Here is a 22,376-nt window from a genome sequence, read left to right as displayed (position 1 = left end):
AAGTATGCAGCAAAGACCACCATTAAAAATGCTCTAAAGAGGTCCAGATGTTCTTCCTCTTCCATAATCCTTCACCTTAGAGCTCCTCTCCTTTTTGTCCTCCTCCTCTTCCTCCCGACAATAGACCTCAATACCGCTATCATCCTCTTCAGTGCAACAAACTCTCTTTTTTCTTTGCTTTACTTCCTATCATTAGGACAGAAAATTTTACAGTTAAAAAAACACTTTAACACTTTTTTGTATATGTTAAAAAGCAAATGCATGCAATGTGATAAAATTATATGCCAGACCTGCCTGCCATCACCCCCACCAGTGGGTCTAAATCTCCTACCAAGGCAGATACCTGTTCACATTCAGAACTTCCTCTTTTGCGCTTCTTCAGCTTCTTAAAGTTTGTGTCTGTTTCACTGTGTGGCAAACCCAGGGACTCTGGGATAATACTTGGTTTCCCGGTGTCTTTAGGAAGGACTGAGAGCTCCACATGGTTCTCTTCTTTGTTTATACTGTAAAAGTGTTAGGAAAATGAAAGAGGGAGGGGGAAGAATGGCAGAAAAAGAGAATTGCTGTAACTATGAAATCTACATAGTGCTTTTTTTATGCAAAGTGCTTTATATTCCATATTTTCTTCAGCCTCACACCAACTTTGAAAGAGAGGTTATTATAATTACCATTTTATAAATGGCAAGCAAAGGGCAAACCCAAATATTTGACCAAAGCTGAAAAGATATTCAAATTAGATTTTCCAAGTCCTTCCACAAATGACCGATTTATCTGCTCTGTATCAAAGTTTTCCCATCCCAAATTCGGCAATGTATTAAACAGGACACTTACCTGAGAACTTTGGCAGCAAGTAACTGTCCTACATGTATAAATTTTGCACATACGGACTGATCCGGCACAAGGAGATGGGTGATGTATTGCAATGGGATTCGACCCACAACAGAATCAGACAATCTGTTTTTTAAAAAAGACAGGTCTGTTGTTACAGTCTCACTTCAAAAGCTACATCACTGCCCCACCCCCCACCCCAAACTGGAACCTGGACCCTGGCTTTCCAGAAAACAGTAGTCAGTCCATGAAAGCAAAAAGGGAACAGCAAGGGTCCTGCAGTTTGCGTTTCAGCCACTGTATGAAGTAACGTGGTGGAGCTGGCACAGGATAGCGGTGCATGGATAGTCCTGGAAGAAGCTTGGACTATAGCTCTAGTCAACCCAGAATGGCCCTGCACTCTTGATGGGCTGAAGGACAGAGCAGGAAAACTCCAGAAACAAAGATCATACTTGCTCCCAATGTCTTTTTTCCCCCAGGTATAAGAACTACAGGGAGCCTGAGAAGAACAGAGCAAAGTATTTCGGACACTGGATCTAGCCCGGAATTGGAACATCCAAACATTTCACAATTTATTGTGCATACAGAATATGCCCAGCTACTATGCACATTTTTCTAAACAGAAAATTCCTTTTTATGGGCAGCATGCTCACCCAAAGAAGATACCAGATGGTGTCACTGAGGTGACATAGCCTCTGACAAGTTGACCTTTCTGAACATTATCAAGGCTCGTGATTTCAGTATCTTCCACTTTACCATGGCTCTTGGGATTAACCCTACAAAAGAAAGGGATAGAATGAAATGCCCTCCTGCTGGCTAGGCAAAGTAAATCCAAACTTCTGGAAAACATCAAGCAACACAACTGGCCACAGCAGCCAAAAATCCCCATGACTGCAATTGTACCCTAACAGAAAATCAATTTTCTAATGCAGAATCCATCTCAACTCTGTGTGTGTGTGTGTTTGTGTTTGTGTGTGTGTGTGTGTGTAAAGTGCCGTCAAGTTGCAGGCGACTTATGGAGACCCCTTTTGGGGTTTTCATGGCAAGAGACTAACAGGGGTGGTTTGCCAGTGCCTTCCTCTGCACAGCAACCCTGGTATTCCTTGGTGGTCTCCCATCCAAATACTAACCAGGGCTGACCCTGCTTAGCTTCTGAGATTTGACAAGATCAGGCTAGCCTGGGCCATCCAGGTCAGGGCAACTAATGGAATGCTATTTCCGCTTAAACTTAAATAAAGCAATAAAAAATAACATTTGGCTTTTCTGGCTGTGGAGAAAAGCTTATACACATGAAAACAATGAAGGAAGCAGAGGAAATCTAAGCGGGATTTCTTTGTCTATGTCTGTCCTAAACCTAAAAACTGGAATAGAAAAGAAAAAAGTAAGAGCACCAAAGGACCTCAAATTTTACAACTTTAAAAAAATGCATGCAAATTAAGCAAATTTCCGGAGAAAATTTCCCCTGGAGAAAAGGATAGCTTTAGAGGGTGAACTCAGTGGCATCACATCCCTGCTGAACTCTCTCTCCTCCCCAAACTCTGCCCTTCTTGGGCTCCACCTTCAAATCTCCAGGAATTTCCCAAGCCAGTGTTGGCACTTCCCCATCACAACAATTTGTAAAAAAAGGATGCCAATTAAAAAAAAAATTACTTCCCTTCTACTAGTCTATATTTAGCATGCAACTGAATTCCTTACCTGGATTGCCGGAGCGACACTTCCGTTTTATTATCATTATTGGAAAGGACACAGCATCTGTACGTACCAAACAGAACAACATGGACATTTTATCCAGTGAGAGAAGGAGGAGATAAAAGCGATTTATATGTCCATTTTACAATACAGACAACCAAATACAAAGGATCTGCACACATACAAGGACATTATCTTCTGAACAAGCTTAAACCATTTCATTGTTACAGAGCGTTCACAATGAAATATTCTGCAAACTGAAAAGCAGCATAAACTTCTCTGTGTGTATCGAATATTTGAGAGATCATGATAGTGATTTTGCAGAAAGCTCTTACTTGACAAGTTGACCCGTGCTGAAACCTTCTACTGGCTGTTCAACAAATGAATCACTCAAGTGGAAAAGGCTGGCTTTGCCAGTCTTTCCAAAGGGAAGTGCGATAGTCAGGCCGACATGCGGGATCACCTTTTTGACGTAGCCTAGGGTGATGGTTCCTTCCTCCAGAGAATGAACTCCTGCTCAGAGAATGAAGAGATGCAGGCTCTCAGACATTATATACCAAACTCTTCATACATTTGAGCCAGCCAAGGCTGTTAAATGTGTTGAACCCTAAGCTCAAGAGTCTCCTAGTTTGACTCTCACATACTAAGACTGTTGACTCCATTCAAAAATATAACACAGGGAACCCTACTGCACTGTTGCAGAGGGATGGATTATATAAAATTTCCAATAGTTAGACTCTTCTTGTCTGGAACACAAATAATGACAGATGCACTGATCATAAGTTCCACATGACCATGACAACAAAAATGTGAAGTCACTACTTATTCATCTATTTTCATCTCAGGCTTGACCCACTCATTGTGTAAAACAAACCGTACCCAAAGTACCACGATCAGGGGCTATAAAGAGGTAGAATATTTCCTGATTCACTTAACTTATAACAGAGATCCAGAGCTCTGCTTGAACACTCATGTGCATATGGAGTTCCTATCTAATATGGGCTTCCCCACATATGCATATCGAGCTGTGTCTGACACTGCAGTGAATGGGAAGTCCTTTTGGGCCAGGGAGCTCCATGTGCAATTGGACCTGGTCATGCACAAGAACACTCTGCACTGGGGTAGTAGCATGCATGTTGAAGTACCATTCTAATGACCAGGCGAAGAATTCATATCACAGATAATTTGTTTGATGTTTTTAAATCATACCTGTCAGTGACAGACAGAGCTTGGTCTCAGTGATGTCAGAGCCTACCACTGTTGCAACCAAAGCCTGTCCATTTTTGAAGTATTTTTCTGCATGTTTTAATACCTGAGGAGAGAGAAAGGTCTTATTACAGTTTTTAAAAGTCTCATTCTACTGCTGGTTACATCTGAATTAGAACAAGCGCTGTATTGATAGTAAAAAGGTAAAGGTCCCCTGTTCAAGCACCGGGTCATTCCTGACCCATGGGGTGACATCACATCCCGACATTTACTAGGCAGACTTTGCTTACGGGGTGGTTTGCCAGTGCCTTCCCCAGTCATCTTCCCTTTACCCCCAGCAAGCTGGGTCCTCATTTTACCGACCTCGGAAGGATGGAAGGCTGAGTCAACCTTGAGCCGGCTACCTGAAACCGACTTCCGTCGGGATTGAACTCAGGTCGTGAGCACAGCTTTTGACTGCAGTACTGCAGCTTTACCACTCTGCGCCACGGGGCTCCTGTATCGATAGTAGTGGTGTGTTTTAGGCAGCTGTTGACCAGCTATAGTTTGATGGTAGTGCAAGCTTTGCATGTAGAACGTCCCAGGTTCAATCTCAAGTTAAAGGATCAGGTAGCAGGTGATGTGAAAGACCTCCACCTGGGACCCTGAAGATCCACTGCCAGAGCAGACAATAAATGGGTCAATGGTCAGAATATGGCAGCTTCATGTGCTGGAGCTCTCCATAAAACCGTTTCAAATGAATCACAGCCAAAGCCCAGCCTTCAGTGGCAAGTACTTAGTGAGAAGACTGAAAGTCTTCCACCCACCTGCAATCAGAATGTGATCCAACAGAAGCTTTATGTGTCAACTTTGGTACCTTTTATGCCATGAAACATGGCAACCACTCATCACAAGGAATGCTACTGGCTGATAAGATATGCTTTTACATAACTACAGAATTCTCAGAAAAGTTGACATAACTAGACAAATGTATCCCTAACGTTATAATGACATACATGTCTACTACTGTGGGAAAGACTTCTGGGTTAATGCTTGCAGCCTCATGTATCCAAAAGCCCACTCCCATGATACATCAGTGACTTCTTACCTTGGTGTTAGGGGAAAGGAGCAGCTGTTGAACTCTCCCTCGAACATTAGAAGTAACCTCCACCTCCAGCCATTTCTTTGTGGTGTTGTACTGGCAATCGAAGCAAAACCCCGCATGTCATTATTCCATTGGGAAAAGGCACAGTGTAATATGATCATTCAGTGTTTCCCCCAATGGGAACACTTTAGTCTTCCAGGACATACTGTTGCAGATCTGAAGGTTAGTGTTCTCTTACAAAAGGACTTCAGAGAAAGAATCCAACATGAACGTGCTGAATTCAAATTCATCAAGAAATTGAACACTCTCTCTATTCACCAGGCTTGAATAGGGACTTAAATTTTGTTAATCTTTTAGGTGGCACTGGGCCTTCCATTTAACTTTGCAGCAACAGACTTAACAGACGCAGCCTCGCTCTTCTCGCCGCCAGTGTACCTGGGGCGAAAGGGCAGAGGAGGCTGGCTAACGGCAGCTCCTCCCCCCTGGCCCGCTCTGGGAACACCTCCCAGGATGCTGGGACACCCCCCAGAATGCCGGCATGGGCCTTTACACCGGTGGGACGCAGGCGGAAGGCCGAATTGGCATCCTGGGGTGGAGTTGCCGTGGCCTCCCCGCCGGCATTGGGGCCACTAATGCCGACATAAGTAGCCTGAACGCCAGCACGGGGGCCCCTAACACCGGTGCAGTGCCTTCCTGGCCTCCTAAGGGCTTTCACCCTTAAAGCTCAGGAATGTGCTGTAAAATGTCAACTCGCCTAAGTTCAAAAACGAACGAACCAAACAAAACGTTGAGTTCTGAGAAATTCCAGGCCTTACCTTCTTAACAAAGCATGTCACCATCTGTCCAGGCTTGAAAGGTTTTAAAACCTCTTCTATGTCTTCAGGGCACAGGGCTGTGCTGCTTTCTCCTTTCAGCTCCCTGATTATAACAGGAGGTGAAGCAGTTAGGCCTGTACGTTAAGCATTACAAATATAATTGGAAACGTGGGGATTCCTTTTTCAATTTTTCTGTTCTCTTTAAGCAAAATGCCTTCTCTCTACTCACTATAGGATTCCCAAATATGTTATCACACTGCAATCAAAAGCAAGGACTATAATACACTAATACATACCAGGATGCATATTGCAGTCCTACTTAATTCTTAATTATATAATGGGATTCTTACAGATGTTCACACAGATTAAAGTTAACAGTATGTGCCAGCAACCTTTGAATTTGCAAAATATTGAAACTAGAAATGTTTGGGGCAATAGAAATGTTTCGGGTAGCTGGATATATGCTTTTCCTGATCACAATGCTTCTGCTTCCTCTATTCACTACATATCACTATCTTAGCCTCTGTTAAAAAAAAATCTGTATTTTATGCTTGGATCTTAATTAATTTTTCTAATACATTCTCCTCAGATAATCTGATGTTCTAGACACAGAAATAAAACCATATACTTGGCAATCAGATCAACCGTGAGAACTGAGGCCTTTGTTACAAAACTTCACCCCAATCCAGACCAAAACATTTAAAAACTCTCCTTCATCTTATCTGCCCAATTCTCCTTACCTTGGTCGGACACTGAGCTCTGGGATGGTCTGGGTAAAGTATGGATGGGAGATGGGCAAATACCTGGAACATTAAGAATCAAGTTAGCCCTCAATCCTTGCTTTTGCCAACAAAAAATGAAGTCAGCACTTTACCATCTTTCACTGCAACAGCACAAAGCAAAATTCAGACACTGAATTATTTTTAAACCAAGCCAACAAGTTTCCTTGGTAGGTTGCCTCAGAAATATTAATTCAGTTTCCTGAGAAAAGATGACAGAGAACTTTACTCTTGCAATTTATATAAACATGTTTCTAAGTTTGTCCCCCTCTGCTCTGTAAGGAAAGGAGCAGGTATTCAGGTTACAACAAAATCAGACTCGTGATCTAAACTAGGAAGGCAAGTTATACAAAGAGGCACAAAGGCATTACAATGCTTCTGTGTATGAGACAAAGATGAAAAGCTTTACACAGGCATAGTAACTAATTTTGAAAAAATATAATAAAAATATTTTTTAAAAAGAAAAAAAGAAAAATCAGCTATGAGAAAACAAACATGAGAAGAAAAGTTTATTATACCTGTGAGTTTTAACATCTCGACCCCCAATGACACGAGCAGTCACCTTCTGTCCAACCTTTAGCTTTGATGTGGGAAAGGTGCCTACAGGAACATCATCCAAGATCTGGGATGCATGAATGTTGCCTATTAGCTTATCATCAAGGGCCACAAGGACAAAGGTGGGCTTCACAGACTTCACAGTTCCTGTGACCATCTCTCCCAAGGACAGAGAGTGTTTCACCACGGCTGATGTCTCCTCTAGCGTCTTGGACCCCTTCTGTAACCCAATTACGTTTTTCCTTTTTTTGGGACTTTGCACAGCAAGCAAGAACCCATGATTGCCTGCCTCTGTGGTCTTCAGAACCACCATGAGTGACTGCCCCACCTTCATTTTTTCAGAATCAAACCGGAATGTATCGTTGAAGTGGGAGGCCAACGGGATGGCAATCAAGTGGCCAGTTTCTACCAAGGAAGCAACCACATACTCTGAAGCCACATGCTGCACCACTGCTGGATGCTGAGAGTCTGCTGTTAACTGGAAAACAGAGACACATAATGACTTTCAGACAATCGCAGACAACGAGATTCTGGTACAGACTGCTGGGATCCTGAGACACAAGCCATAAATTTAAAGTGCTATTCCATCTGAATAGATCTAGTAATGAAGCTTCCACAAATTTCCTAGAAAAGACTGGAAAATTATTTCAGTTTCCCAAGATCCTACTTTTATCACTTTTAAGCCCCATTCTTATTGAAGGCTGCAAAAAGAAATAGCATGGTTTCTAGGCACCAGCATCAAATGTTTAGGGTGCCAGTATAATCAAGGGTAGAGATTTTTCCAATTTTGACAAGATTTCCACCCCCAAAGCCATTAAAAATTTTAAACTGTTCTTCCCAGTGGCCAAACAGCATTGAAGATGGTGCTACTTAAAATCACTTACTGCTTTTCCTTCCTTCTAGGACACAGGAAGAGAACAACGATTTATCTTACACCCTATGACTCTTGGACATTTGAAGGATGCTAGCATGTTTCCTAGCTCCCCCAGTGCATAGATAGCTCTCTACCATGTTTCTTTCATCAAACAGGAAAACAAACAGCCAGCATCGTTTATGAAAGGCAACAACCATACCGTCTTTTGTTTGGGGGAAAGAAGCTCTTCTCGAAGAGAAACATAGACCTTTGATTTCAGGTAATCCACATGGAGAATCACAGCTGTTGCTTGGTCTCCCATAACAATGTTTTTGCCTTGAAAAGTAAACATGAAAATGAAATAAGTACCTCATGTTACTGAGTGTCTTGGCAAAAAACAAAGCAATCAAGACCCTGAAAGAGAGCTCGTTCACATCAAACAGCAACATCAGTAGCACATTTTTTTGCCATCACAGCTGACTTATGGTAACCCTGTGGCGTTTTCAACACAAGAGATGTTCAGAGGTGGTTTGCCATTGCCTGCCTCTGTGTCGCAATCCTGGACTTCCTTGGTGATCTCCTATCCAAATAATAACCAGGGTGACCGTGCTTAGAAAGATGCAATGCTTTGCAATAGAAACAGAAATAAAAACAGTATAAAACAGAAAAAAAACAGGAGCACGTTAGCTCAAAATGCTTTACTGACTCCTTGGTGGTGGAAAGTGCTGGCAAGTTAAGACATGCATGATTAGATGGATGCAAAACTTTTGACGAAGAAACATCTTTCAAACAATGGGAATCCTTATGGGCTAAAGATATCAAATTTACAGCGAGCCAATCTTTAAGAGAAAATTGGTACAAGATGTCCTATAGGTGGTACATCACCCCAAAGGACAATGAGAAGATGGACAAGAATTATAAAGAGGAAATGTTGGAAATGTACAAAGATTGAAGGTACTTTTTACCATATGCAATGGACCAGTAAAAAAAAAAAAATATGGGAAAGAAATACATGCTGAAATGCAGAAAATTGTAAAGACTAAATTTCTTATGAAAGCAAAAAGTATGCTGCTGGGCATACCAAAAAATATTCAAAACTTTTTGGAAGAACTGTTCAGATATATGATAATAGTGGCCAGAGTTATAATGGCAATAAAATGGAAAGTAGAAGAAAGCCCTACTATAGCAGATTGGGAGAGCAAAATGGCTGAATATGCATCTATGGCAGAACTTACAAATTATGTTAACAGGAAACCATCTAAAGAATTTCAAGAAAATGGAAATTATATTATTTGTATCATTCTTAGAATAAAATAAATCAATAAATATACTATTATTTTGTTTAAATATAGGGGAGAATTAAAAATTTTAAATGGAGGAATTTTTTTCTCTTCTCAGAAGTATTTAGCAACATTGTAAGTGATATTTATCTTATATGTTGTATTAGATCCAATAACTGGATTTAATTTTAAAATTATTTTAATATTAGATCCAATAACTGGATTTAATTTTAAAATTATTTTAATATTCATTTTGAGGTCGTACATTCTCCTTGGGAGACACAGTCACAAGAATGAGGTGGGGCTCACAAACCCCTCACAGTCCCATATGTCATCATGAAGATGCACAATAGCCTCTCCAACCTGTTAAGCGCTTAAGGTACCACAGAACTTGTTTTTTGTGGAAACAGACTAAAAGTGCTACTCCTCTGGAATCAGGAAACTATTTCCCTCTAGACAAAAAGACATAGGTTAGCAAAGATAAGAAAAAAGACCACAGAACATATCCCTACCTCCAAGATGTCTGTGAGTGGCCTCTACAGTCAACCCTGAAGTATGTATGTTGCTGAACAGCGCTGAGCCATCTGCCTTGACTTCTTGAACCACCAGCAGCAGCCTTTGCCCAGGCTTAAATTCACAGAGTTTCTGAGGTACACTGGAATCACCTGAAGATGTGGTAGGACAGATTTACCGCTCATCTCAGTTACAGTTTTCATCATAAGTACAGGAAGTCTGACTAATAAAGAATTAAATGACCTTAGCATTACTGGGATCCATAGTTAAGGCATTTGCATTTAAAGCTCCAGTAAGCTTATGATTTTTAATGTCAATCTGAAAATTCTTTTGAGGGGGACAGGGTGGGAGGCAGTAAGGTATCTCTTCTTTTGATGTTTCTAAATCCATAACAAATGAGTCACAGAGGAATGAACTGCCAAAGAGCTTTATCTTCACAACCGGTGAAACAGTAAACAAAACCCACTGAGCAATTAAAAAGACCAAAAAAGTCATACTAATTTGACCAGAGATAGAATCCATAACTAGACCTCTTGACTTCAGAAAGAATTCTGAAAATGCTCACTACTTGTGTCCTAAAACTAGATTTCTTCTAATGTGAAACTTGCGTGTCATATTTTTTAGCCACCCCACCCCCACCCCAGCCAAGCCTTTTACCTCTTTTGCTCATAATCTCCTGCAGCTCCTTGAAGTACTGGAGCAGCAAGGAGAAACTCTCGGAAACAGAATCTTCAGAGGAGCAGTCAGACACCTTCAGAGACAACAGGAAGCGCTGCTTCTCCTCATCAATGCTGGTCACCTTGGCAACCACAGTCTGACCAATCACAAAGTGATCCTTGGTAGCCGTCACAAATTTATCACTCATTGCCTATAAGGATTAGGAGACAAAGCAACATACTGTTCCTTAGAGAGCCCTTTCGACTGAGGGCCAACAGCACTGATCAACCTCAAGATCCCCAGGAAGAGTGCGATGCATTCCAGCTGTTATCCCAAGATAGGTCAGGGTGAGGTCTACTAGCCATCACTTCACATCTTCTCTCTCCTCCTGCAGCTCTTTACTTCCAGCCAGCCACAGGCGAAGTATTATCCCATCAATGGTCCATCAATGGCTACTAGCCATCAGGAATGAAAGGAATCTCTACATTCAGAGGTAGTAATACTAATACTAGGAGGCAACACCAGGTGAGGCCCTGGTCTCTATTCCCTGTTTGAAGGGCCTCCAGGTCAAAGGCTGGCTACTGTGTGAAACAGGATGCTGGTCCAGATGGACCACTGGTTTGACCCAGTAGGCCTGTTCTTGTTCCTATTCTTCAGAGTCTAACCCCCCCCCCTTTTTTACAAATGTACAAAAATTGCAAAATTCAACTCTTCTGGGTGCAATGTATTCATAGTTGCTTACCAGAGCATGGAAAGCCCTGACCATTTTCAGTGCAGAATTTTGCAAGTTTTGTTACAAAAGAGATCTGAAACTTCCAAAATTTCCATGTACAAAGTTGTGCTTAAGTCCCAGAATCACCACAAAGCATCCTTGAACAAGAGTTTTCAATTCTGAGATGACAGTGCAGCACCATTACAGATCATTTCAACTCACATCTACATCAATATTTGCAAAACAAGTCAACGTTTAGAACGGATGGTGCAACCTGACTTACCGATTTGGGTGCCAGCCCTGTCAAACCATATGGGAACTCCACAAACACACCATATGGCATAATGTTTCTCACATAGCCCATCAGCAGCAATCCAGGCTGGATGTCAGAGAAGTTCTTCACCACATTTCCCCCCTCTATAGCTGAAATTATTGCTGGCTTCCTGCTCAGAGTCTAAATAGTGTGTCAAGGGACAGAACAGGGAAGGCAACAATTCCAGGAGCTTTTTGTACTTGGTGACCCTCAAGTTAGACATATTTTCAAAGCTTACAAAGAGGTAGGTACAAAGGGTATGTAAACAAATTTGATGGTGAAACGGCACCTAGGCCATATTGTGCCATAAAAATATTGTGCCATATGAAGTAAGCACACAAATACCTTCATCCAATACCCTCCCAGAGTTAGATCCGCTAAGTCTAGCAACTGTCAAGTTTGACAGCCAAAGTGATTAAGGACATTGTTCATTTCTATTATTCCCCCCACACCCAATAATTTCTCTCCTTCAAATTGTTGGAGTTAGAAAGGCCTTGAAATATTTTCTGCACTTAACTTCAGTTCCTCAAACTGTACAAATGTTAACAGCTGATGAAAAAAATCAAGATTTGGAGTGCCTAGAGAATAGCAGGAATCAGAAAAAAGGGGTTAATATCTGAGACCATACAATCTAGTCACAACGTCAACCTAGATGAAAACTGCATGTAATTCAATTTAATAGCACATGCAATCTGCACAGACTCTTGTAAGATATGACAAGCATTTTCCCTTCTCTTAGCAGACTTCTCTCGGGAGATAAACATTCAAGTAGCTAAATTCTGCCTCCGGTCTAGTGGGATTCGTAAACGGCTAATTGAAAACCTTTCCCCATAGAAGATCTTTCTTCCTCTTCTTCAAATCATCCCTCCCAGAATCATCAACTTTTATTATTTTAACCTAACTTTTGATTTTTATTCAGAGCTGCTATTGCATCAAAATAAAACTTGATTGATTGATATGACAAGCATAATGTCACAAGATATGACAAGCATAGAGACAGGAAAGACATATGTGCAAATTTCAGGGCCCAAATCCTGAAAACAACTGAATCAAACTTGACAGGGATTAAAAAGGATACAATATGGCCTCCCTTGTCATGAAGGCATACAACATTGTGAAGGATTTCATCGCCTTTGAGCCAATGCCACCACAGTTTACAATTGGTCACATGGTCGGAAAGGTGCATTGTGGGAAGATAGGCAGAAACATCATTTGGCAAGATTTTAACTTCTAGGCCATTTTCTTTCTTCTTTAGAATTTTCACATCAGCAACCTGAGCAAAAGACAAACGGTGGGAGAGGTTTTAGATACATTTGGAAGAATGTCACTCTGCCATGTTACCTCAAAGGCGGGTAGGTTTAAAAATGCAATTATCTCTAGCTTCTTTAGCTTCAGGTCTAGATCCTAGAAGAAATTGCTCTGATGTGAGGAATATCCAAAGGTTAAAAGGGATTATTTGTATTAAAGGAACTATTCTATGTTTGCAGTAAAGTAATACAGTATGTGAGATCAAACTGTATGGGAGATCAATAATACAGTATGTGAGATCAATCGCTGGTCCTAAAGTGTGTCAATCCATATCAGGCAAAACATTGAAACCCAAGATGAACTCATTGGCTGAGAAATGCTTCATACAAGGAAACACAGAAACACAGCACACTTCAGGAAAAGACTGTGCAGTGTAAAATTCTAGACATAAAATGACAAACATCCCAATTACTAAGAAAGTGCACATAAACTGTTTTTCTAGTCTCTGCTTCCTACCAAATGAAATTAAGTCCATATCCCCAGAAGAGGGAGGGGAAACCTTTCAAAACAAATACCTGTCCAGTTTCATATGTCACTTCTCGCTTCTTTGAAACCTCTTCCCCTGTAGTGTCCACAGCGAGAGCATTATCAGTCAACTTTAATGACAGCAGTAGTCTCTCTTGCTCAGGCTCACATTTTAGGACAATCACTTTGACCACCTGGTTGGGGGGGAAGGAGATACAAAAACAACCTCAATATTGCAAGGTTACTAACACATTCAGACTTACAGGCAGGTCAACGCTCACATTTGGATGTAGAGTAAAACATGCAGAGTTGCTATGCTTTCACTTACTCTACTCTTTTACACATGACTTTTCTCTCCTTTCCATGTGGTTCATGCCCTCAACCTACTTTCCCCTTCACTGTACACAGTGATATAACTTTCTGTTGATTTATTCTGGCTTTAGGTCATTATATTCACATTTCTGATAATTTTATTTTGCATATGTTATGTTGTATGAGTTATAACTTCTTCACAGGAAATGTTTGGAAGGTTTAATACAAATTAATGATTTAAAGAATACATACATGCAAACATAACCCCTACATCCTTCCTATCTAGCTACACCAATGGGCCAGTGAATTCATATTCTGCAGCAGCAACAACAACAAAGGAAATCAAGGTTCTCAAACAGATTAAGGCATGCACATTAATGGTAACATTCAAAGCAGCCTAGTTCTTAGAAATGTTATCATGGATCTTGAGATGCTCTTGACATTTAGCAACTATTTACCTGGCCTTCATAGAAAACTTCCTGAGGAACAGTAATGGGTGCCACACCAAGCTCATTCTTGGGGACCAGGCCTTTTATGTCATTGTAGAACTTCACAATACAGCCAAACTCCCTAGCACATACAATGAATCCATGGGTCACTAGACCTGGCTTTGCATCTTCATAGCTAGCAAGAATGGGGAGTTTTGAAGTGACAAGAGTTCTCTTAAGTGTCAGAATAAGCGTCTTTGTGTCAGGATTGCAAGCCAGCACCTGAAAGAGAAAGAAACCAGACTGATGTGTGTGGAGTAAAAACAACAACACCCTGTGATTTCTAACCAGGAAGAGAACAAACCTTATTTAAAGAACTGTATTAGTCTAAACAGCTGGGGGGGGAAGCAACTGGAGGTGAGAGATGGCTTTGTTGTTGAGCTCCTTATAATGTAAACATTTAGTGCATTTGTATCTTACCTTTCTTCCAAAGAGCTGACAGTGCCATACGCTCTTCTCCCCTCCTCCACTTTATCCTCATAACAATCCTGTGAGGTAGGCTAGGCTGAATGTGTGTGAGTGGCCCAAGATCACTCAGTGAGCTTCATGACAGAGTAGGAATTTAAACCTGGATCTCCTGACTCTTTAACCACTGCATACCCAACACAAAAAACACTGGAAGTAAAACACTAGCGTTTTACAGCATTCGAGCTACAACATCCTCCATGACTGGTGCTCATTTTAATATTCAGGAGGTAAGAAGGACTCAAGAGCTATTTTAAACAGAGGTTATTGCACTTGCATTAACTCCTCTTCCAAGGGATTCAGGGCAGCATACGTAGGATTCTCTCTCATTTTAACGTATTCTGAGAATATATTTAAGCAGAAAGTGACATGCAGAAGGCAACATCAAGGTTGCAATGTGACTTGAACTATTTTGCACATTCAATCCAACACTTTAGCCATAGCACCCCATTCGTTCTCATTAACTAATCTCACTAACTCTCATAGCACCACCACTGATGTGTAGCAGTTAGAGTACTGGACTAGGATCTGGGAGACCCAAGTTCAAATCCCCATTTTACCATGGGAGCTTGCTGGGTGATCTTAGGCCAGCCACACAATCACAGCCTAGCCTACCTCATAAGGTTGTTGTGAGGATAAAATGTAGGAGAGCAGACCCATGTAAGCGGCTTTGGGTCCCCAACAGGGAGAAGGGTAGGATAAAAATGAATAAATACACATTCTTGTACTGCGTAGCACCCTGAACAAGCCTTGGTGGAAAAGACCCTAGAACAGTCCAAGTTTCAAATGGACACTTATAGGAAAGCTCTTACCCGGGATTTGACAGTGTTCCCCACACTGTATTTCTTTTCTGGCTGCTTCAGAACCACATCCGATAGATGCAGGCGAGGCACCAGCCCCTTGATGTAACCAGTCACTTTTACTTGCATGCCAAAGTCCTTCAGAGCAAACACGGTGCCCTAAAATCGGAAATGGAGAAAGGGGATTTTTTTTAATGTGGTGGTCCTGAAAAAATGAGTTGGTACAACACTGAAGTTTGAAATTATAGGGATTTAAAAAGATATAAAGCATGTTAATTAAGAAGAAACGATACAAGTGCCTATACAGCTGCTGCTGTCATAATGTGCAGGGGCTCCCCTTGAGCATCCTCCTGTTTTGGCGGGTCCAGGATGCCCACCTGCTAGAAGCTTCCCCTCACCTGTTGGCGGGTCTACCTTCGCCCAAGATGGCTCTGCCAAGCCCCTCTTTGGGTTGTGCCTCCTCAGCCTCAGAATCAAGATGAGAGGGGCCCTTAGCAGTGGGCTACACTTCTCTTCCTGCCCCAGAGTCTATCTTGCCTCAAACAGCTCTGGTGGCATACCCCCTCCTCAGCTGTGGTTCTAATTTACAGAGCCAGTCCCACCCCCTTCTCCTCACTCTCCCTGTCTCCTTCAGAGGCTATAAAGTCCCCCATCCTGCCCTTGCTCTCACTCACTCCTGTCTTTTGCCCCATCAGCTGCGTTGCCTGAGGACATCAGCTGCTGGGCGGGGATCAGCTGCTGAGCAGAGAAGCCAGCAGCTCCCAGTTTCACACGTTCGCTTGCCCTGCCTCCTGACTCCACCAGCATTTCTCTCGCCAGCTGCTCTCAGGTTTCTTCTCCTTCCCGACTGCCTGGGCGATCTTCGTCCCTGGCCATCACGGGTGCTCCGTGTTGGGGCCTTCAGCCAGACTAGGCGGCAGCACTTACCCCCTGCACCAATCAAGATCCTTCCCCCGCCCAGCTGGGGCAGCGAAGGCTGCAGTAGTTGTGCTCTGCTCCCGGGGGAAAGTCCTGAGGCAGTGGTTGGCATCTCATGACACAATGAAATTAACAACATGGTTGTACAGACACTGCAGAGCAGGATTTGGCTCAAAGAGTCATCCAATAAACAAATGCACAGGGCTTCAAAAATACTTGTTAAAATAATAAAATAACCCATTGAGGGTTCAGTACAATCACTGAATGAGTGGAACTATAGGCTGAACAGCACCCTGAGCAGTCCTGGCAGCAAAAGACCTCAGAAGGTCCAAGCTGGGGTGGACTGGGGGTGGGGGCATTCTTCTCAAACCTACCTCTACCACCTGTCCAGGATGAATATCATGGTATCTCAAAAATGGAGCAACAATAATACGTCTAAAAACAAGAAACAAAATGTTTAAGGAAACAGAAAGGGACTGATTTATGTTAGCTGGAAAAGAAGCACAAGTAACTTAACATGGCCACTTTCACAAGAATTATTTTCCCCTTACGGCACAATAGATGTTCCTGTGTAATTACCCACCAGACTTTTTATAGCCCACTTTACATTGCAACCTGAAGCATGCATCCTTGGACATAAGCTCCACTGAGTTCAGGTAACTTACCTTTCAGTAATTATGTTTAAGGATTTGATTGTTAACTGTACCATTTGTCAGGTAACTCTTAGCCCATTCATCCTCACAACAGTTCTCAGCTTTCTCACCTGCCTAACATCTTAAATTATGCAAGACTCCAGTGCCACTATTGTTAAAAAGAACCCCCCCAACATTTTTTAACAAAAATACAACATTTTACTAATTACAGTTCCCACCACTGTTTCCCCAAGTTGCACATCTGCGTGTTTGCTATGACAAGCCTGGAGCACAGCTTTAAGCTAGCGTGTCCCTGTCAAGTATCTCGGTGAAAAAACCTTCTTTTGAAGACTTTTACCTAGAAAAGAAGTTTCCATAAATCTTTCTTTTCAGTTCGGGCCTTGCACTACAACATATGGTTCAATGCTATCTGTCTGTCTTCCAGGGTTTCTTGGCCATTAATACTAAACTTCAGCTTCTACGCTGTTTATTTTGCAACTTGAAAAAAACCTCTTAGAAGACAGTTTGCTGGACACTTTTTGTATAACTTTCATTTCACAGTTTTAATATAAATACATATTTTTTAACTTCTCCAAAAAAAAGATATGGTACAACAAAGCTGCTATAAACTACGGTGATCAACACAAGGTTAATGTGAGAGCTGGAACCCTAAGCTTTTGCCAGCGTGGTGTAGTGTTTAGAGTTTGGACTAGGATCTATGGGAACCAGGATCAAATCTCTACTCTGCCATAAAAGCTCTCTGGGTGAATTTGGCCAGTTACTCTCTTTCACCCTAGGGGGTTACCGCACTTGTATTCCCAGCGATGTATTAAGAGTTTGAAAATTTTATTAAAAATACTGTTCGCACTTTCTATATATTCCCACCGATGTATTAAAAGTTTGAAAACGTTATAAAAAATACTGTTTGCACTTTGTTTGGCCCCTTTAGCTGTGAAGATGTCTTCCAACCATTTATAAGCCATAGTATCCAAAAACCCTTTTAAAGCGATGTTTTTTATAACATTTCCAAACTCTTGATACATCGCTGGGAATACCTAGTGCGGTAACAGCCCTAGTCTACCTCACAGTGTTGCTACTGTGCAAATAAAATCAAGGTGAGAACAATGTTATAAGCTGCTTTGGGTCTCCATTGGGGAGAAAAGTGGGATATAAACAAATACATAGAAACCAGTCTCAGACACATATACTTCAAAGCAACTGCTACTATTTTCAATGGGACTGATTTTCAGGTAAGTGGTTGTAGGATTGCAGCCTTAGTTATTTGCCCACCCATGCTGCTAACATTCTTTCTTTATTGGGCATTTCAGGAATGAATTAGCCTCAACAATGTCCTTGTAAGCTGCATGAATGCTGGTACAGCATAGTGGCTAAGAGATATTGTAACCGGGGGGGGGGGGTCACCCTTTCAAATCTCACCTTGGCTACAAACTCATTAGGTGGCCTTAAGGCCAGCCATGTTCTTTCAGCCTGCAATTATGGGGATAATACTACTAGTCTACCTGTTGCGAGATTACAGGAATAAAAAGTATTATTATTAGCTTTAGCAATAACACTTTTAAAAAGTCAGTAACTTCTGACACCTCTTACAAGTGAAAAGGTGAGACACATATAGAACTGATAACTATCTGCTGCACAGATTAGTGTGAAACATACACTTTAGTCTTTTTGAACTATAGCTGTTTGCTGTTAAGCACTGGGATATATGAGGCTACCATGCACCAGGTCAGATCAGTGGTCCATCTAGCTTAGTATTCTGTAATTCTGGCAATGGCTCTCCATGATCTCATGCAGAGGGGGGTGTTTCCCACATGTGCTACCTCAGTCCTATTAATCTAAGAAGTACTAAGGACAGAACCTGGGAATTTCTGCATGCAATGCATTCACACCACCACTGAGCTAGAATCCTTTCCTAAGGAATTTTAAGAAATAAGCATATGTTCAAAACACAAGTTAATAAAATTGCTTCACGCCCCAATTTACATAAATTGCACTGAGATGAGGCAGGAAACTTACTGTTTGAGGGACAACAACAACAGATCATCGATAGGGCTGTAGTCAATAACTCGGCACTTATGCTTACTTCCAGGCCTAAAGGACAAAGGTTTGAAAGACTTGGGAGTATCTGAAAGATGTTTAAGCTGTTTAAGAGATGAAAAAAAGCATGTTCAGTTCCATTTCATTTTATTATCAAACAGTACTTCTGTTTTGCAAGCCTTCTTAGGCTAAGCCCAGGGAAGCTCCCTGACTACAGATAGTTAAAGCACAAAGTCAATTTATTCCCCGTCTGCAAGCCTTCATTGTCCCCAGCCAACGTAATGGCATGGACTGGGTCTTTACCCATCACACGAGCAGGGCACAGGCCAGGGAGTGTGTTTCAGGTAAGGTATATAAAAGGACTCTTCCTACAACATTCGTTCATTTCAGACAAGGAGCTCCATAGAGCTTTGTCAGACTTTGGAGCTGCACAGCCCCTTTCTTTCCATGGCTCCAAAACTCTTTTGGGGACTTCTGCCCTGCCCAAGCTGCAATTAGTGTTCAACAAATTCAATGGGAAGCAAGAGATACACTTGATTTCTGAGCTGACTGCTTAGATGTTCAGCAAATGAGTCTCCCTCAACAAATATGCAAATATTGATGTAAAATCAAAACTTGCTAAACTCTGCAGAAAACAAAGTAAACCCGAAAGTCCTGATTGGCGACTAGTTTGTTCTCCTCCGGCATGCATTATAATGTGGCAACATGTTGTAAGGGACCCACTTTCACTGTTGCTCTATAACCCTAGTGTGATCATGCAGCAAAGGAACCTAGTAGAACTTTTAGCTAAGCTTCAGTCTCAGTGCTGTTCTGGAATCTCTGCAACCCAGCATGGCAACCACTTCAACAGAGCCCAAACAGCCACTATTTAGCACTGGCTTAATGATGAATGATGCTCATGCATTGCTCTCCAAAATGACAACTGTGATAGCTGGTGGAATCTTCCCTTCCCACTTAACTGTTCTACTATTTAAATAAATAAGTAAATAAATATAACCTGCCTCCCCATATAAATGTGTGCAAGTCAGCTTACAACAAGAACAGTAAAACAGCAGTAAACACAGATAAAAATACAATAAAACAATTTATCACAGCATCTGAGAAAGCCATTAAAAGCCTACTAAGGGCTCATGGGATAAAAGCAGGGCAATCTGATAAAAACAATTAATAAAACTGCAATGGGGTGAGGAAGAGACTCTAAAAGGCCTTGGAGCATATGCAGCTTTCCCCTCGTACTTAAAAGCTAGTAAACTGGTTATGGGGTGAGCTTTGCCACAGAGGGATTTCCAAAGCTCAGGTGCCACTACTAGAACATGGCACAATTGGTTTCAGGCTACTTACATGTGCAAAAGCAAGGGTTCCATCATCCAGTGTGAAGACAGCACCAGCATTTTTGCAAAAGCTCTTTACTCTTGAGTCTGCCATTACTGTGCCAATCCGACCACTGGAGAGATGACCAAGCTGAGTGCCGGGCTGAAGGAAAACTGGGCGCAAAGACAGACGTATTGCCTTGGAGGTGGGGTTAACAAAGAGAATGCAGGCTTTCACCTGGAAGGAGAAGGACAAAATAGAGAAAAGGATTTTGGAATTCTCCCTAGATTGTATCAATACATAAATGCACCAGAGCGATAATGTAACTTTTGAGAAAGCGGCATTTTAGCCACCATGAAGGCGAGGAACAGTTTGTAAATGTGTCCGGGTTCATCCTGTTCTACACTGTCTCTTCTCCCAAAATTCCATAATCATTTGACAACCTGAACCACAGCAGCAGACTCATATAACACAGAAGGAAATACACAAGCATAATTACATAATTCTAATTGTGGAATTGGCAGAATTCAGTTTTTTTATTAAAAACTGAAAAACATACTGTGTAATACACACGGCCCTGTAGCACTCTGCATATGCAAGCATTAGGCACAGCTGTTGATAAAAGATGAAATCTGAACAGTGACTTTAGAAGTGCCCAAAGGCTTAGGCGTGCCCAATTTGGGATTTCTTTAACCTGAAGATTCTTGTGCCACATCACAAATGGCTTTTGAGAGCTCCGGTTACTTTCACAAAAATGATTGCCATGTGATATGGGGACTGCCCTTACAGAAACATAAGCGCAAAGGCCAAGGGAAAGCAGTGAAGCTTTTGAGATCCCAGCTATTGCAAAGAACTTTGTAAAGGGGAAAAAGCAGCTCTCAAGAGTGTAGAAAATAAAGGTGCATAACTATGGCTTTTATTATATTGCAGGATAATCAAATATATATTTTTTAAAAAGATAACTTTCTAATTTATTTGTTGAACTTCAGAAATTATCAAATCTTATGACTGATTCCAAAACATTGCATTTTATGACTGATTCTGAAAAGCCAAACACAAAAGTTTTAAAACTTCCCAAATGTTGGCAGGCATATTCCTGGTTCTGATTGTTTCCATCCCAATAATGGAAACGTGATAACTTTTCATTTCATAGTTTGAGTCTCACAGTATCATCTTATGAAAGGTTGGTTTAAGTCACTTACCATCTGACCTGGAGAGTAGCTTCTTGATTTTGTAGAGCCCAGGTGCATGATGTCCACAATTCCAGTGAAGGAAGACAGAAAACTAAGAGAAATTCCCATGGGAGTCACCTAAAAAGCAGAAAAAAACCCAACCCTACTATTGGATTAAAAAAATTAAAAATAGAACTGAATCCCTGATCTGGACGAGGTTATAAGATAGATAAGCTAGCTCATAAGCTTTATAGACAGGATCTTAGATGTTTACAGATAAAAGTATAATTACAGGGCAGGCTGCATTGGCAAAAAAAACCATATGCTTTTAATGCATACCTGTAGTCAAACCAGACTGACTTTAAGCTGATTTTGGCAATAAGAGGGGGGGAAGGACAACTTCATGACAAGGCTATAAATGAATCCCCATGTTCAGAAGCAATGCACCACTGAATACTATCTGTGGGGGTAACAGCAAGGAATGGATATTGCCCAAATACCCTACTTGTGGGTTTCCTGGAAGAATCTGGTTGGTCACTGAGGGAAACAATATGATGGACTATACGTGTTTTGATCTGATTCAGCTGGGCTATCTTTAGGTTCTTTTAAAATCAGCTACTTTCCCCCATCTGCCATAATGGGAACATAATGCAGAACAGTGAAGCTAATAAGAGGTAAGATATCTAAAACACAGTCTATTGGCTTCTAAAAAAGATTTCCTTTCACCTGCTTGAGAGCCATCTGCCTCCAGCAGCTGATTCTGGGCACCATGAATAATGGCAGAACAGGAGACAAAGATCTGATCCATAGGCCACTACCTACTGGGATGTTCTCCTGCATAAATCCCTGCTGAAAATAGCAGAAACTGTGCAAGAGCATGGTAATGCTCAACTCCCCTTCTAATAAAGAGTTGCATACAAAGCTTGTTGGTGGAGAATGCCCCATCTTAATTAACAGGAGGGTGCCATTTGGATTGTCTGTCCCAAGCACCAACACAGCTTAGAACCACAAACCCTGCTACTGGATAGTTTGCTGACTATTTTGCTGTGGGGGGGGGGTCTTGCTTTCTCCACTGCTATTAGAAAAACTGAAGCAGAACAAAGTTCGGTTGAAGATGTATCTAACTTGTAACCCATCTTACAAATATCTCAGGAAAGTGATGTATT

General features: G+C 41.5%; 1 protein-coding gene across 1 annotated transcript in view; it reads right to left on the bottom strand.

Annotated features, from left to right (window-relative positions):
• Window positions 1–22,376, bottom strand: part of PDCD11 (programmed cell death 11) — a 34,233-nt gene that overhangs the window by 6,594 nt on the left and 5,263 nt on the right. Inside the window, exons 7-29 of the mRNA XM_056849731.1 lie at window positions 21,241–21,348; window positions 20,069–20,275; window positions 18,707–18,831; window positions 16,415–16,475; window positions 15,135–15,281; window positions 13,828–14,079; window positions 13,108–13,251; window positions 12,363–12,557; window positions 11,255–11,425; window positions 10,260–10,470; window positions 9,602–9,754; window positions 8,030–8,145; window positions 6,920–7,434; window positions 6,363–6,425; window positions 5,623–5,725; window positions 4,811–4,900; window positions 3,727–3,829; window positions 2,853–3,030; window positions 2,524–2,580; window positions 1,482–1,604; window positions 832–954; window positions 344–503; window positions 76–186 (exon numbers count right to left, since the gene is read on the bottom strand). Of these exons, the coding sequence (XP_056705709.1) occupies window positions 76–186; window positions 344–503; window positions 832–954; window positions 1,482–1,604; window positions 2,524–2,580; window positions 2,853–3,030; window positions 3,727–3,829; window positions 4,811–4,900; window positions 5,623–5,725; window positions 6,363–6,425; window positions 6,920–7,434; window positions 8,030–8,145; window positions 9,602–9,754; window positions 10,260–10,470; window positions 11,255–11,425; window positions 12,363–12,557; window positions 13,108–13,251; window positions 13,828–14,079; window positions 15,135–15,281; window positions 16,415–16,475; window positions 18,707–18,831; window positions 20,069–20,275; window positions 21,241–21,348 (3,516 nt within the window). The remainder of the gene's footprint in view (window positions 1–75; window positions 187–343; window positions 504–831; window positions 955–1,481; window positions 1,605–2,523; window positions 2,581–2,852; window positions 3,031–3,726; window positions 3,830–4,810; window positions 4,901–5,622; window positions 5,726–6,362; window positions 6,426–6,919; window positions 7,435–8,029; window positions 8,146–9,601; window positions 9,755–10,259; window positions 10,471–11,254; window positions 11,426–12,362; window positions 12,558–13,107; window positions 13,252–13,827; window positions 14,080–15,134; window positions 15,282–16,414; window positions 16,476–18,706; window positions 18,832–20,068; window positions 20,276–21,240; window positions 21,349–22,376) is intronic.

This window comes from Euleptes europaea, chromosome 5, assembly GCF_029931775.1.
Source record: "Euleptes europaea isolate rEulEur1 chromosome 5, rEulEur1.hap1, whole genome shotgun sequence".
Classification (NCBI taxonomy): domain Eukaryota; kingdom Metazoa; phylum Chordata; class Lepidosauria; order Squamata; family Sphaerodactylidae; genus Euleptes; species Euleptes europaea.
Note: the sequence above shows the minus strand (reverse complement) of the source record. Positions and strands in the feature narration are given on the sequence as shown.